The sequence below is a fragment of the Trichophyton benhamiae genome (assembly GCF_000151125.1).
Source record: "Trichophyton benhamiae CBS 112371 chromosome Unknown contig01989.5, whole genome shotgun sequence".
NCBI lineage: Eukaryota > Fungi > Ascomycota > Eurotiomycetes > Onygenales > Arthrodermataceae > Trichophyton > Trichophyton benhamiae.
In genome coordinates this window covers 1,760,625-1,777,376 of record NW_003315112.1, presented here as the reverse complement: position 1 = coordinate 1,777,376, position 16,752 = coordinate 1,760,625, and the positions used below count along the sequence as shown (strand labels likewise).

General features: G+C 48.5%; 3 protein-coding genes across 3 annotated transcripts; 1 reads left to right on the top strand and 2 right to left on the bottom strand.

Annotated features, from left to right (window-relative positions):
- Nucleotides 1-7,384: 7,384 nt before the first annotated feature.
- On the bottom strand, nucleotides 7,385-8,998 carry ARB_05320 (uncharacterized protein; the record flags this gene model as incomplete). Its single annotated transcript, XM_003016980.1, has 5 exons — nucleotides 7,385-7,876; nucleotides 7,948-8,156; nucleotides 8,226-8,467; nucleotides 8,565-8,692; nucleotides 8,816-8,998. 5 exons carry the CDS (start codon nucleotides 8,996-8,998, stop codon nucleotides 7,385-7,387), a joined length of 1,254 nt encoding a protein of 417 aa, XP_003017026.1.
- Nucleotides 8,999-10,082: 1,084 nt separating this feature from the next.
- On the top strand, nucleotides 10,083-11,859 carry ARB_05319 (uncharacterized protein; the record flags this gene model as incomplete). The annotated part of the gene is made up of 4 exons (XM_003016979.1): nucleotides 10,083-10,391; nucleotides 10,473-10,689; nucleotides 10,809-11,155; nucleotides 11,224-11,859. The coding sequence occupies 4 exons, from the start codon at nucleotides 10,083-10,085 to the stop codon at nucleotides 11,857-11,859; spliced, it is 1,509 nt and encodes a 502-aa protein (XP_003017025.1).
- A 1,578-nt stretch (nucleotides 11,860-13,437) lies between these two features.
- Nucleotides 13,438-15,371, bottom strand: ARB_05318 (uncharacterized protein; the record flags this gene model as incomplete). The annotated part of the gene is made up of 4 exons (XM_003016978.1): nucleotides 13,438-13,674; nucleotides 13,870-14,035; nucleotides 14,064-14,471; nucleotides 14,530-15,371. The coding sequence occupies 4 exons, from the start codon at nucleotides 15,369-15,371 to the stop codon at nucleotides 13,438-13,440; spliced, it is 1,653 nt and encodes a 550-aa protein (XP_003017024.1).
- Between the last annotated feature and the right edge of the window lie 1,381 nt (nucleotides 15,372-16,752).

The following is a 16,752-nucleotide window of genomic DNA, read 5'->3' as shown; positions in this document are numbered from 1 at the left end:
GTGTACGTTCCCTTGACCCCCCCTCTATACATCTGTTAGTCCCCAAAACCACATAAATTAGAGTAATGCACACAACATACCCCAATATAATATTCAGTGGCAGAAGGCTGCCTCATTGCAGTGGGGGGAATAACATCTGCGTCATGTGGTTGGCCGCGAGATGGAGGTATATTGGGTGATCCTATATTCCCTGCTCCTCCACGCTGCAAAAACCCAGAAATCAGTAATGTTCCCACGGCATAATACTTGAATGATCCATATCATACCCCCGCAGAATATGCGCCATCCCCTTGGTCTCCTTCAACGCCCTCCCGGACAATTTCTGCATCAACATATCTATATCCCACATTAGAAAGGTTTGATTGACTGAAACATGTCGCATTCGCGTAGGTATAAACCAACTTTGTAGAATCAGCAGTGATATTTCCCTGGCCTATATGAATCGCAAGTAGGAATCTCTAGTTAGCTGGTTTCAAGAGATGAAAGGTGGGTATACAGGAGCAAAACCCCTACCTCCGCGCCCATGCGAAACGATCTGGGCACCTTGCTGTTCGGACATGTTGTGACTTGCTCTCTAGCTACGCGCAGCGTATATATGTATAATATATGACTCTCCTGGTCCTCCTCAGGTGCTCAAATTGCTATTCTGCCTCAGCGCCACTTTTCGACTCCTCATTCTTCGTCTTTTTCTATCTCGCGACAAGCGATAAGCTTATCGGCTCTTATCTTTGTGATTATCTTACGTAATCACTGCTTATCTCGACTTCAGCCTCGTCGAATATCAGCGACTGAAGATAGTCAAACAACATGGGGCGTTAGTAGGGCTTTGATAAGAGTGCTCGGAAATTGGCGTTCCATTAGGAGGATGTGTTGAAAGGGTGTGATTATGTTTTACCCCTATTCCCATCAGAACAGCTGGAGAACCAGGATGGAGAAGAAACTCAACTACAGACGAACAGATAACAACGGAACCAACCCCTTTTCAGCCCCCCAGGAAACCAAAGTTTTGCTGTTGTGATACCCAGCTACACCATCGAGCTTATGAAGGCCAAGACTACCTAGGCATAGGCAGCTTTCCACAGAGAGCAGATCCTATCCCGATCAAGAGCACCATTGGCCTCTGGGCGCCCAGTCGGTGGAATGGCGTTCGTAGTGCTTGCTCTTGCACCTGGCATGGCTGTAGGGTTTGCTGTTACCGTTGGCCCGTCCAAAACGCTGGAGCCAGACGTTTGGTCGGCTTCGGCATAGCACCCACCATAGATAATGCTTTCATTCAGCCATGTTGCGCCACTACAAAACGAACGCTTTGCCTTGAACCAGCCAATGGGACGCTGTTCAGCGAGTGAAAAGGCCGCAGAGCTATGATTTCCACCAGACAAACGCCGAGCTTCCGTATGAGGAGTAGGCGGGTAGTACTCCGTACAGACGCGGGAATGGAAGTAGGGAGACTGCATCAGCCAGAGGGCTTAAGAAAGGGGCAACCACGAATTCTAGAGGTAGCAGTCGAGCTGCAGGGCTTGAGAAGCTTGGTGGCATGCAACCATATGGCTGATACCGATGCGCCTGGTGGCTTCGGATAATCGAAGTATTCGGTCAGATTATGTGTCTGACACAATGGTGCATAAATCGTCGCGGTTGGGGTTCCGTGGGCAAGATACGGAGTAAGGGTGATGCTTCTATCTCGGGCAACTGCAGTCGCAGTGATCATAGCTAGAAGGAAAATATAAATTGCCTTAATCTTGTTACCATATTCCGTACTCCGTGCTTAGTCGATTGATGAGTGCTGTACGATCGTATGTCGTTGCCAGCGATAGTTTGTATCATTCCCTTATTTTTTTATCAACAGGAAGATTAGGGACAAAACACTGAACCCCCCTCCTGTACTCGGTACTCCGGCTCCATCTACGGAGTACTGAGCTGCTATTCTATCATCCCTGTGTATACAAAGACCCACGCTTCGAATAGCACATGGATACTTCATCCAACAAGTAGCTAACCCCGGGAACGCCTTATGCTCGATACCTGGTTAATATGCAAACAATTATTTGCCTTGCTACTCACATTAAGGAGTAATTCTCTTTATCAACCTTTCAGAGTTGAATTTCTGCAGTATATTAATGATAGACAAAATAGCTAGCACGAAGAAGAGCAATTATCCTTTGGCGAGCATGAGGCTCAATCTTAAGCGCGCGGCTCTGCGGAATCGGAATGCTGTCCTGAAACCTTAAATCGGCTAGACCATCAAGTTGTTGACGCGAAACACGAACTCGCGGGGTAACAAGCTGCTTATTAAAGATAAAAGCCATAGATTGATGCTCTAACTATAAAACTCCTATCTAAGGACTTGAAGATTTTTGCTATGAGGAAAGTGAGACAGCCCGAAAAGCCCAGAAAGAAGTCTATGTGTGTCACAGAACTGTAGCCAACCGACCTCTTAATTCCTGTGTACGAATGATATTCATCATATAGATACAGTCTCATTTCAAAAGTAGTACCTAAAGAAACGAAATGTTGCCGTTGAAGAAGAGTGTTGTATATACAAATACCTTGTTTTGACTGAAGATCAATATCACAGTTTCATCAACTATCTATTGCCGCCTGCCGTTACTCCGATACCAATTATACATATCAAGTCTTTAAGATGGCCAATACTAAAACATCAATCCTGTGAGCATCAATCGCCCTCACTTCATTCATTATAAGCAGGATAGAGAATGGATATGAGGTGGAACCAAATAAACAGGCCGGGTGAGCTTGAAGATGTATCTCTCAACTTAGTAGAACCAAAACTACTCTACTTACTCATTTTACCACTTAGTAGATCAAGTATGGTAACAGAAGTGTAAACGTACCTGAATTATGGCAGCTTATATGTGCCCCGTTGGCATTATATTGAGTGGACTGGCTCTGGTTGCCCCTCCCCCCACCTCTTGTTGAAACCTTCATTCAACCGCTGTGGCGTACAAGGCCATCTACCTGACTAGCATTAACATGGTGAGGATCGAACATATCATCTCGTATATGTTGGTCAAGAGTAGCCTCTCATGGGCAAGGGTTGAGGTGAGGATCTAAATCAAGGTTCTCTATCCAGAGAGACTGCGGCGCTCTGGAGAGTATAAATGGCAGGTCCAAGGCAGCCAGGGATATTCGGAGTAGGGTTGGGATGGCACATTATTTGCAGCCAGGAAGGGTATTTTTTGCCGCTACTCCTCCAATATCCGTGCTGGAACGTTATTGAAGTAAGGATTACTGTATGTAGATACCAAGCTCCTCTTTTGTTGATTTTGTTCCATGGGAATGAATCGGCAGTTTACTAGGCAGATGCCGAGTACACATGCAATGAAAGAGCATGGATATAGGTTGCTAGCATTAGTATCGTATTGGGTATACCCAACAGGCGGTAGAGGATATGTGGAGTTTGTAGTCTAGAAGGATAATCGCCTGTTGGTGATGTAACTATTCCCCGCCTCTTCAATCACGACATGGTATTCCTGAGATAGAACACATGTGTTTATCCGCCAAACCCTCTAGTATATCAACTTTTCCTCCGTACCTGGCCCATTAAACAACCTCTTTCTCCGGGGTTCATTGGCCACAAATTAACGCGGAGATGGCCGGCGGTCGGCTTATGGAGTGGGTTATGCGCTAAGGACAGTAAGCAAGGGCACTTTGGTTCCTTCCCATAGACCAAGAGCAAGTTGGACGGTGGGTCCCCTTCATGGTTAATTTAACTATAATATCATGTACATTTAGTTCGATGCAATGTTTAGAGGGCTCCAGGTTTTCCTCAGTAAGTTCTGCCCGATACTTTCGCTTATTGTGACTGGAGACCGGGATGGTTATTTACAATCTCGCATAAGACACCGAGCTTCCCTTTAAAAGTCTTTCCCGAAGATATGATGGACAAGACTTGTTAGTTGGGGTATGGACGTTGTCTTAAAAGGTTCGCCGTGAGGTAGGTGTTCCTAGATTCGTAAGGGAAGAAGAGTAACGGTTCCCTGGGGAAACCTATAAAGCTAAGTTTTCGGTAATATTTCTCCGCTTTTCATTGCTCTCTATTCTGTCAAGCAAGGCTCCTCCCTTGACGGAAAGAGGAGAGCTCTGTAGCCGACACCACTACCGTCTGGATCCATCGTGGAGACTGCGGGAGTGGAGAAATCAAGGTACGCGCCAGTCGTTCTATGGGATGGCCGCAATAGATAGCTATGTGGTTAATTTTGGGTTATCTAGCGACAAGTACATGTAGGAGAAGCAAAGTGCTTCACGATGCTAAAACATAACATAGACAATGGGCTGAAAGGGCTCAAATTTTACAAAAGAGAGAGAACGAAAGATGAGAAGTTGAACGTTGAGGCTGAAAAAGTCGATGGAAAGCTTAAAAGTGGGTATGAATTTAAAATATATCATTGGTTGAATTTAAGCTACTGTATTGGCTTAATTTAAGTTTTAAGACCAATGGTAATTCACAAGGTTTATTAAATTTCAGCCAATAAAGACAGCTCCAGTGGGTGCACGGAGTACATTGTTCGATACATCGCCGGCGTCATTCTGTATATCAAAACCATCACCAATGTCACCATTGTGAGATCGTCAATATAGCTCGTATAAGCATGACACAATAATACCATGTGCTTATCAACAAATAGACAGTCCATTCCATGTTCTCCCACCCAGCGATGCCCTGGCCTGCAGGTGCAGGTGGGTGAGCTTGGGATCACGTGCATCGCTCGGCCATGGGAGAAAAGCTTTTTAAAGACTGCACTTTACTCCGTACACCAGAAGGGAGAGAAATAAAAATGGAGTGAGACAACAAAAGAGATCGGGCAACTATGAGATCTCAACGCCGTCAGATCCGATCTACGCTTTGCCGCCATCGTGGCGTCGGATCTTCGGGTCATCCAACCAGAAGCCACGCTAGAACCTGAGATGGGTATCAAGAGACAATAGTGTACAGGTATTGCTGATCGGAGCGGAGTTTGCCCGTCAAGCAAAGTGTCTGTCAGGTGTTTTAGTGGGTTATCCGGATGGGGCGGCCATCCGTTCGTGAACTGGGCAGATCGTTCATACTCCGTTGTCAGAATAGGGGGGCCAAAAAGAAAAACAACACTCACCACACAGCAACAGGCACAGCGTTGCATTATGCTTAGTTGCCGACAAGGATCCGCAGACTCGCTTCTTCAGATCTCGCTTCTTCAGGGTGGCAAAGCTGTTCTTAACTTGCGATGGTCATGGCTCTCGGAAAGCGGTCCTCTTGTCCCGAAGAGAATAAAACAGAGGTCATATGAGGCGCGAGGAGACGCTCTAACTGTGCTGGCGCGCACTAGGACTGTCCGGGCTGAAAGTCCGTAGCCGTTCTCCTTGGAATCTTGAGATCCAGTCTATATGCATCGGTGGACCTCCCATGTTTTCGGGATTCGGATCCAGGGCATGGCTAGACAGCAATCTATGGAGCAACAATGTCAGGATATACCAAGAAGATGGGCAGCATAGAGCAAGGAGACAGGCCGCATTCCGGGGTGGATTCACTGCTTCCACGAGGTCACGCCCCTGCAACAGGATGGAGAAGCTGTTTCTCGAGAGGTGAGCTCGCATATTATTGTCGCCCGATAAGCCATGACTGAGCGACGGAGTACTCCGACCCTAGCGAGATAATCCAGCGTCAACCTGGTCAGATCACTATCTCTCGAGAGGGGCGTTTGTAGCATCTTAAATTGGGCCTGTATCCGAGAGGCGTCCAGCCTCTCTCCCCAGCCAGTCGAAAAACAATGGGACATCAGGGGGTTATTATTCAACGTGGCTGTTCTGTCCCTTTCTTGGCAGTCAGTGGAGTGACGAAGAAGGCAAAGAGGTTGAGGCTCCTGGAGTCTATGGAGTAAGTATGTATAATCATTTCTGTTCATCTGCTGATCGGATTTGCAGGTGTAACGTGGTTTCATCTCGGTGATGTATGAACGCTTTTACTCCGCTCGCTGCTCTAGCATGGAGGTGTGTGCGCCGCTTTTTCGTTCTTCGGCGGTTCATCATCAGGCTAATGCCTGAGAACCACCTGGGCGGCCGGGATGATGATACGTACCGTCGCCATGCTCCAAACACCGAGCTAACCTGATAGATAGCCATCAAGGTGCCATTTCAAGCCAGCTCGTGTGCTTACCGTGACCAACAAGTATGCATAAAACGCAAGATAAACGACTAGAAAACGGAGCATTTGGGCATAAAAGTCCTGCTGTTAGGTGACGAATTGGGCCCACGGCACATTATTATGTATCAGAAAAAGCCTGCATCAGAGTTTATGCGAGACGTTCAGTGCTATGATGCCACAGCGAACCTTCGGAGGTCAGGAGAAGATCCTGTTCATCCGCAAGTGGATGGCGACGATCCGGTGTTAGTTACGGAGTGTCCGTACTCTGTACATAATCTTGGTCGCCGTTTCTCGCCCTCTTTCGAGAAGAAGGCAAACTAATAATATCTGGCAACCAATTTGACGTTGGTAGTGCGATTTGCTCAGGTGTGCGTCCCGTCCCACGTTGCACCGTATGTGTTAATATGTGCCGTGCTAAGGCGCACTAACTGGGCAGCCTTTTGGTACATCCAAACGCCTTGAGATTTTCTGTAGATTAGTGTCATAACTACCGGCCGGGTTAATTTCCCATCGCGGGCTAATTCCACCAGCCACCTCACATTCCTCGGCTACCTAAAAGCTTGTGAATGCCAATTCTGATCACCAAATGGTGACTTTTTTTTTTTGTCCTATAATAGATGCGATATCGCTTTATTAATTCAGGTATTGGTACAAGTATCATTCCAGAACGGATAGATATAAACTATGCATGTGTACGGAGTACTCCATAATACAACAGACATGTCCAAGAAGAAAGAAAGGCAAAAAAGAAATGGTATCAACGAAGAAGAATTCGAAATGCTCAGAGACCTCCGCTCGTACTCCGTATATAGTGGGGGAAACATGCAAAAAGCTCGAACTAGGGCGGGTGAAGAGGGGGAAACCGACAAGCATGTCAAAAAGAAATCATAATATAAAGATAATAATGGAATGGGTATCATGGATTAACCACTCTAAGGACCAAAACGGTAGGTAAAAGAGCAAAAAAAAAAAGGTGGCAGGTCAAGTTGGGCGGTTTGGGCCAAGTCGACTTCCAAGACTGGCTGTTAAGTCGAGCCATAATCTCGTAGTCGTCGTAGCCACGTTTCCATGGTCGATATCGTATAGTTGATATTCTCTGCCGTCTCGACGCCCTTGACAAAGCCACCAGGTAATTATAAGATAAGAATAGAAGGTAGAAGGAAAAGGGGGAAATGCTCCTCTCTCTTTTTGTTTTTGGTGAACATCAACGTCATGCCTCATTTAAAGAACCCGTAAGAAAGTAAACTACCAGACTTCACGGACATTCTCTACACGCTGCTGCTCTTCATCGTGTAAACTGCCTCTATCCTCATGCATGATCTCGACGGAGTTGGAGATCATAATGCCTCTGGCTGGTAGGGGTTCCTGGGGTTCGTTGTCTATTGAGTTGAAGGTCTTGAGGTCCTGCATCTTGACGTCGTCGTGCATTATACGTTCATCGCTGCCATTGAGGGTGAAGCTGGTCGTGATGTCACTCTGGGGCTGTCGACGGCCCTTACTCCGGTTATTGTTGTTGTTGTTGTAGGACGAGTTGCCTCCGTGGGGGGTGCCGCCGATGGTCTGGAGCCCCGGGGTTTTGTAGCTGGATTTCTTCTGGGTTGAAAAGAGCTTGGAAAACCATGGAGAGAGCATAGCACGGATAAGAGGGAAGATCATGGGCAAGTTGGTCACCATGACAGCGACGAAGGCCTCTCGTACTCCCCATGCGCCAGCAAGTTGTGCGCCATGCACAGGGTTCTTACCTTGTTAGTACACTTGTGTAATAAATTTTGTATATATATAGGGGTATATATCCAGTAAGTACTTACTACAAGAACGAAGATGCTCTTAAGACATGCGCAGACAAGGACAAAGATACCTGCACCGAGCACAATGCTGGCTGCTATCTTCTTGATCGTCCGCAGGGTTGAGCGCCACAGCATGGGTAGGGGAATCAGTATCAGATAGATGTCAGTAATAATGTTGGCGGCGAACGAGACCCAGACAACCGGCTTGGATACCGCAGGCTGGCATGCATCTAAAGACCGGCATTAGCTATATATGTATATGCATAATAGCAAGGTAGTAATGGAGCAAAATAACGCACTGCCTGGGTTTGGATATATCTGCCAGTACTTGTGGAGGGGCCTGCAGGAGAGGAAGATGGTGAGCAGCGAGGCCATACAGGTGCCCGCGACGAGGCCAAAGCCGATGAAAATCTGCATGCGGTACGTTCCACCAACGCCCTCGGTCAGCCTGATATAGAACGCCAGCATCGAGAACTTGAGCATCGAGATGAGCCAGGTGTACGTCGTCCAGCCGGCCAGCTGAATCTTCGACCCGGTGACCCTACATTAGTTACTCGCCCGTCAGTCCCCCTGTCTGTCTGTCTGTCTGCCTGTCTTGTGTCTCTCCGCCGTTCCACTTCCAATCAAAACCGACTCACCTGAATTCGTACTCGATGCTGTTGACCGGCAGGGCAGCCCGCTCCGAGTCCAGCTTGAAGTTGTTGGCCAGGCCGTGGGCCTTGGTGCCGACATGGTAGCCCAGCGTCGACTGTGCTGCATACAAGACCTGCAGGAGAGCAACATGGATGGTCAGCGCTTCTTTTGTTCCTGCTATCGACCGGGGACGGACGTCACCCCGTCACCACCACGCAGACAGCCACAAAACAGACGGCCGCCAGCCTCAACTAACCAAAGCTACAAGCACCAGAAAGTCGTCTGGCCGCAGGTTCCTGACGCCGACGGCGTGTATGCGTGCATAGATCCTCAGCATCGTCGCCGTGAAGCCGATGGCGAAGAGCGTCCATATCTCGATCGTGGCCTTGCGACCAGCTTCCTGGGCCGCAGCCACCTCGGCCGGGCTGGTTGGCAACATGATATAATTATTCGATATATATAAATATACTATAGCAGAGCGGAACGGGGGTGGTCGGACAGGCGCAAAAGTGATAGATCGAGGCAGTCTCCCAATTCAATGGCTATGCATCGTCGGGAGCAGGTTGTTCAAAAGGGTCGAGATTCTGTCCAGGGGAAGGGATTGAGATGCAGGCATAAGGACGAGGAGGGCGAGTACAGGATGCCAGGCATCAAACCAGGCAAGCAATGCAAGCAAGCAAGCAGAATCGACCACCATGCCACGGAAGAGAACGAGGGACCTGAGTTTTATGAGACGCAGACAGAGAACGTATTCTGGCTGCATCCGGGATCCCCTGCCGTCTGATCGCCCGAGCCCTGGTTGCATTCTAAGTACGTGAACTGCCAGAGAGGCCGAGGGATACGAGCTCGAAATCTACAAACACCACCAGCAGAACTAGTAGTTGGTGCGACCTGACAGCCACGGACGGTCCTGAAGGCAAAACATGACGGAGCCCATGGCAAAAAGGAAAAAAACAAACGGCCAGTCTGGGCTGTGGCCAATAAGTATGGACCCTGAGACCGAATAGATGGGCCGTCCAGTTCTGCCCATCTCTGGGGGTTCCATCAACCATTTCGTGGTACAGCGTGAACCCTCCCAGAGTATCATTATTATTATACCTCGAGAGTGGAGATGGACCCTTCTTTTGGATTTCCAAATGGCCCATTTTTCGAAATCCAGGGGTACAGGGGTCCGGGATGATGGTATTTTATCAGTCTCTCCCCCCTGAACCCCCGGTCTATATTTGACGATACTAACCTCTTTGCCGCGCTGCCATGCCGCCTTGCTCTCTGGTCTGCACCACGCTAGCTTCGGAGTACGGTGTGAAAATAGTCTGCAGGGCCCGCAATATTGCTTATTCTTTTCGGCTCATCATCTTCTTTTTCTGTTCTTGCCTGCCGATCTTAAGGATGTGGTGCTGGCGTCTCCTCTGGCTTTGGCTTGGGGTTTTTAACCTCTCATTTCCTGCATAACATTGCATCAACATCTTTCCTTCCCCCCATTCCCTTTCATCCGCCCAGCCCACCCCTTACGACCATTAAAGATGCAAGGGCTTCTTAAGGGGATCATCATAGCACTGGCTGCGTGGGCTAACTGCTCAGCCGCCAGAAGCATCCAGCAGCAACAGCCTTCAACTAGCGATGTTACGCCTGTGAATATATGCCCCAGAGCAATGGATAATTGGGTAGACGATATCAAAACGGAACTCGTCCCGAAGCTGTCGCCAGAGGCGAAGGTCTATCTCCCTGGCTCTGGCGACTTTGACACTGCCACAGCTCGCTGGTCTGCCCTTGGAGCACCTGTCGTTAACGCTGCCATTTCGGCAGCCGTTGCTCAAGATGTCGTTGAAACGGTAGGCTCAATTTATCTTCCTTTTCTCCTCTCGGAAATTTCATTTATGCGATAAGCATACGGACTACTCACAGGGAGACAGGTCAAATTCGCAAATAGGAAGGGTGTTAAGTTCCTAGCTTACAACTCTGCCCATGGCGCCCTCACCTCCTTGGGCAAGGTAGACAGTGGCATCGAGATATTCATGAAACAGCTCAACAGTGTCGAAATCGCCCAGGATGGTAAATCAGTCAAGGTTGGAGGTGGAATAAACTCCAAATACCTCGTCGACACTCTCTGGGATGCTAAGAAACAGGCCGGTTAGTCCCTTTTTTTTTTTCATTTACTTAGTTATTACATCTATTTTTATGACCTATTTGATTACTGACTCGCGTTTTAGTAACCGGAACCTGCGAATGTGTCAGCTATCTCGGACCAGCTCTTGGGGGCGGCCACGGCTGGCTCCAGGGTCACCATGGTCTCATTGCCGACCAGTTCCTATCGATGGACGTTGTTCTTGCTGATGGCACCCTCAAGACCATCGACAGTAACTCCGATCTCTTCTGGGCGATGAACGGTGCCGGCCATAACTTTGGCATTGTCACCTCCGTCACTCTCAAGATCTACGATATCGAACACACAGACTGGGCTATCGAGACCCTGACTTTCTCTGGTGATAAGGTCGTGCCTGTCTATACGGCTGCCAACAACCTCTTGAAAAATCAGCCAGAAGGTGTAATCCACTGGTCGTACTGGCTCAACAACCCCAGTGCCGATGCTAACAATGTCAGTTTTCTTTTTAATAATATTTACAGGCGTATATATTTCCCATTGCTGATATCAATATCCTCTAGCCCGTTATAATTGTCTACCTGATCCAAGAGGGTGTCAAACAAGTCGATCCGGCCATCACCGGCCCATTCCATGACATTGGTGCCCTCAGCGTTCAGCCCGATTCGGGTACCTACAAGGACTTAGGCAGATGGACTGGCATCGCCCTTGACTCACCACCATGCCAGAAGACCGGTGCCTCCAACCCTCGCTTCCCTATCTACCTAGAGTCCTTCAATGTACCGGCCATGCAACAAGCTTACAAGCTGTATGCCTCTCAGGCCAATGTCTCTGGACCATTCCACAACTCCATCTTCATGTTCGAAGGGTACTCTACCCAGGGTGTCAAGGCCGTCGACCCCAAGAGCGCCGCGTACGCCTTTAGGTCAGACAACTTCCTTGCCGCTCCGCTCATCAGCTACGAATCCACCGGCTCTGATCTCGACCAGAAGGCCATTGATCTTGGCCAACAGCTGCGTCAGATCCTTCTCAAGGGCAGCGGTCGCTCGGAGCTCCACACATATGTCAACTACGCTTTTGGTACCGAGACTCCTCAACAATGCTACGGCTACGAGCAATGGCGTCAGGACAAGCTCAAGGCGCTGAAGCAGAAGTATGACCCCGATGGGAAATTCAGCTTCTATGCGCCGATTGTATGAACGACGAATGAATGATATATATATATACATACATTCTCTGTAGATAATAGACATGCATGCATACGGACATGTATACATATATACTAACTTACATAGAAACCCGTGGCATCCAGCGTTCATATGCCATAATTTTAATGTACAGGGATGAATTTGACAGAGCCAAGAATGCTACCTTTCAATATACTAGTGACTTGATAATAATAATAATTGTGACGTGACTTGCCAACTGCAGTCCCCCTTATATGTATGCATACCCAACCTCAATAGCATAATCATGAGATCTAGTCCATGCCCCTGTGTTGATTATCCCGGGGATTGGCCAATGCGGAGGTTCCAGAAAGCGTTCGTCCATGCATCCTGCGCTGATACCACGATACCTCAGACCCATCCGTAATAAAGCCAGGAAATGCTCCACGCACATCGAATGAAGTGCTTAAAAGTCCGAACAAGTTCATGAGACAGACGCCAAATTTCCTGCACAGGCGGCATTGTCGGCACACCGGCCATGGCATGATCCATGGCCCCATACTCTCAATACCCCTTTTGTGCAGGACCTCATCCCTATTATGGACAAAGACCGATTATCAACACCACCGAGAATATCCAGGCCAGAGGCAATTAGAGACAAATCTGGTCGACGACGTATCCTCTTCCAACACGGTCGTAATCTTGGTCTGAAGAGGAACCCAGAGGCACGTTTGGGGTTTGGGGTATGCTCACGAGAACAGGCCGCCACCCTTGTTTCAGGGAATGAAACTGTTCAGTTACAAGTCAAGCTAGAGGGGCCATGTTTGAAAAATTGTCGGCCAGGGCGTTGATATCGTCAAGGAAGCAAAGATATAGACAAGGACATTTTCTTGGGTTGTGTTTGGCAACGTTCCAATGCAGTGCAGCGCTTGTGTGGGTGGAGTAATGGGTGCATACTACTTATACTCTGTAGTGTACCCTCCTAGAAAGGATAAATAAGATGGAGGTGAAATTCCACTCAACCGAATAGCTAACTAATGTAACATTCCAGAAGCTGGAGCATTAACCATTTAGCCGGCCGTCACCTACCCGCGGCTAAGCTAGGCGATGGTAAGTTGGATAAATGTCCTTGGTCAATACCCCAGCTGCATGGCAGGCTTTTCCTTGCTTCCCATCATCAACTTTGCCCTCACAACAATTTCAATACCCGGGAGAGATGAATATGGTTGCGGGATTCTGAATGGCTGTCAATTCAGATATGAATTGACGCGTAAGCGCTTTATTCGATGCAGTTGAAGGTCTTGTATGGGAAAATGTTCCGCGGAGCCGTAGAATTGCTCGATATTCCCACTCCTGAGAAGATCTGGGGCAGACTCGCGGAGAACAAGACTGAATTGGAATGGGGCTTGGCTATTGAGATACGCAATGGGAATAGGTGATGAAAATCTCAATAGAAGGCGCAGTATTATAAGGGTGATACCCCCATATTCAAACATGAATCTGCTATGAGAGCCATATTTCGCCTACCACATGGGATGCTGGTTTTATAGAGAGGTTGCATATCATGTCTGCACATGGCGAAGACCATAAAACAATCATATGCTTCATTTTCTAAGAATGTTGAGTCAACATGTTCATTTTGATGGCCTGGTCCTTGGAGATTAATCGATTGACAGGGAACGATCCTATTATCACAATCTGAAGGGTCGATCCCATGTTTCCGGTTAATTGCAGGCTGAGGTCGATTGGGAAAAACCAACCGACTGAGTTGTTGATATTGGAAGGGACCTTGCTGCTGATATGAAGACTTCGAATATAACGCTGATCATATCTATTTATTCTATCTATCTAATATTCTATTAGCCAATGCGGATAATTAGATAATTATACTATACATGTGGAGCAGCTATGGTAGAGCTATAGGAGTCACAGAAGAGCGGCTTTCTCGTAGGGAAAGACCATCTATAAACTGTTGACCACTAGATGACGTACTATGGACTTATCAGCATACGTAAATTGTTAGATCTGGGGCTAAATACTCACTGGGATAAAGATGTAGGGAACAGCCTTCTCGTACTGCTTCCAAGCCTCGCCGTACTTCCGTCGACATCTATCAATGTCCCTCCGAGTGCGGTGAATGATCATGATCATGAAGAAGACGAAGTAAAACCAAGGGAAGGGGCTCCTGAAATACTCGTTAGCCATGGTCCTAGGTAAAAATATGGTTTATGACTTACTTGAAGCCGGTGAGTAGACCCCAGGTGAAGGAGAAGAACATGTCTGGGACGTAGTTCGGCTTGCGGATGATCCCAAACCAGCCATCGATAAGCAGATGGTCGCCTACGTCTGTCTTGATGGTTTTGGGATTCTCGATGGCTTGCCAGGGCACTTGCGGGAAAGTATTGCGTTTGATGAGCTGGCCCTTTTCCTTGTGACGGAATGCGTTCTTCTGGCCGTTGGCGCTGTCCCACATCCAGTACATGAAGAGATAGACGACACCGAGAGCAGAGAGGGCAATGGGGTTCCAGCGGTACTCTGACGGGTGGTTTTTGGCCATGTATAAGGCACAATGGCAGTAGGTGAATGGTACACCGGCCATGTTCCAGAAGGTAAGCATCCAGCCGAGCTTCTCAAAGTACATGTCCCTGGGTTCGAGGTTAGTATACAAAAGGTCGGATTAATCGTTAAACTCGACGATCTCACCAGCTAGTAATAATCATCTGCTCTGCTTTGGCGCATGCATTGGCATAGAGATAGTGGGCAACAGCCAAAAAGATGACTTCAGGTGCAACGTAGCCGTATGTCTCATATTGACGAGTAGCGACGGAACAGGTGATAAGGAACAGGATAAACCACGGAATCCTAACCTCGTAAAACATCTTAAAGTCCAGGATCCCAATACGGGGGTTCAGTTCAGCACCCATAAAGAAATCATAGACGGGATATCCAGAGAGACGGTGGGTTCGGCCTCGCACCAGCGCCTGAACGTAGACAATAACACTATTGATGAAGCCAAACAAGATGGCAACGGTCATGATAGAGCCGAACTCATCGATCAGCGTGTATAACGGGAATAGGCCGGTGACATGCAAGACTGCAGCAATAGCCAAAGTCGCGTAGAACGAGCAATACGCAGAGCAGTAGTAAGGCAGCCTGCGACCCCCTTCGTGCCTGAGCGGTCGTCCATGGCTCGACACGCCCGGCATGTAGCAGTACATCAGGGCTTCAGCAACGAAGAACACCCAGTAGATAGCCCATGCCTTGGCCGTGGGATAGCCGCCCTCGTACACCAGATGGGCGAGATGGAGGGCAAAGTCCGTCCAGCTCTGGCCGGCGGCAGGCCAGGGGAATGCGCCGTCATAGTATGTTGCGCCAATCCACATATACCACATTATCAGCGGGGACCCGAGCATGACGCCCATAGCTCCGAGCGAGCCGCCAAACTCGAATTCATCCGAGGCGCCGTCGGTGAAATTGGTCGACGTTGACCCTGATGCTGCGGGCTGCTCGACCCCCCTTGGGCCCCTTCGCTGGCTGGCACCCATGACGGCTGATATTGAGCAGCGAAGACCAGACTAGATGCAATTAATCGGTCAATTAATCAGTTAATCAATTGATGCATCAAAATCCACACGGTCGAGGAAATTAAAATAAAAAAAAAAAATTAAATAAATAAAATAAAAAATCAATTAATCATGAGAAACTCGACGGCGGAAGAAGTTTTCAGCTTGCTTATCCACCGTCCCGCGCTTTATAAACAGCCTAGCAAGGGAGCAGGAAATCCCGGGAGCCGAGGGCCAATAAGCCAACGGTTATTAACTGCTATGGAGTCCACAATAACTAATAACATCTAATGGACCGTACGATTTATTGCGCCCCGGATGAAGCATTACCGCAAAGAGCACTCTGAGCAGTGTCTGGATATTGATAGCTGCTCATGCTGATGCCTCCCAAGTCGGTGGCTGGCTAACCATTAACTAGTTCAGGGGCTTCGGCTTCTGGCGTGCTAATATCCAAAACCCGGTCTGGACAAGGAGATTAAGAGAAGAACCGGAGAAATAAGACGGCATCGATGACGGAGAATGTCATGTCAATTCCAGCAGGGCAACAGGCAAACAGGTGTTTATCCAGCCTGCTGGACAGGTTAATGATAATAATATTAAGACGCCATGGCATTGCATCTCGCCGCCAGCCATCGCAGGGGCGCGAAATAAGCCTGAAGCCAGCCGGCTTGGCTGCGGCATCTTCGAGATGATTCAATGCGAGGCGAACATGCTGAAGTCATAGGCTTGTCGACTACCATTGACTTAGTCTCTTCTTTTCTCTCATCAGGCTGGTTGTGGCCGTGTGAAGGCGATATCAAGCCCGGCGTCTCGCCCCATCGCCGGGCATCAACAAACTCACCATGGCCGTCCCCGCAGATATCCTGTGACCAGCAGGTGAATACGACATATGGATTGGATTCTGGGACTAATACGAACGGCCTGCCCCGTCCAAGATAACCTAGCATGATTTGGCTCTCCGTCCAGGGTTGCAGCCTGCACCCCGGACTCCTGCATGATGAAACAGCGGGGAACATGCCAGAGTTGATGTGCTATTCTGGTCCAGGGGAAGAGAAGACGGGCCGTCAGGTGTGCCTCTGATCATGATCTACTCTCTGATCGACTGGAATAATGCGAAGAAAATGTACGCTTCGAGATGGCGGCTATGGTGTTGATCTACCGGCGACGATCGAGCATCGGTCAATATCAAGTTATATAAAAAGGGGGCTCTCTCGACATTCATCTTGCGCCCTCTGCTTTTCAGCCTGACTTGATACCGTTCCTCTTCGTCTACGGCTTGCTACGACGTGCTTGAGAGGCATGGTATCAAGCTCCACAAGCCCTGGGTAGCCGAGTCAGCTGGGTGCTCGAGATAGCAGGGCCT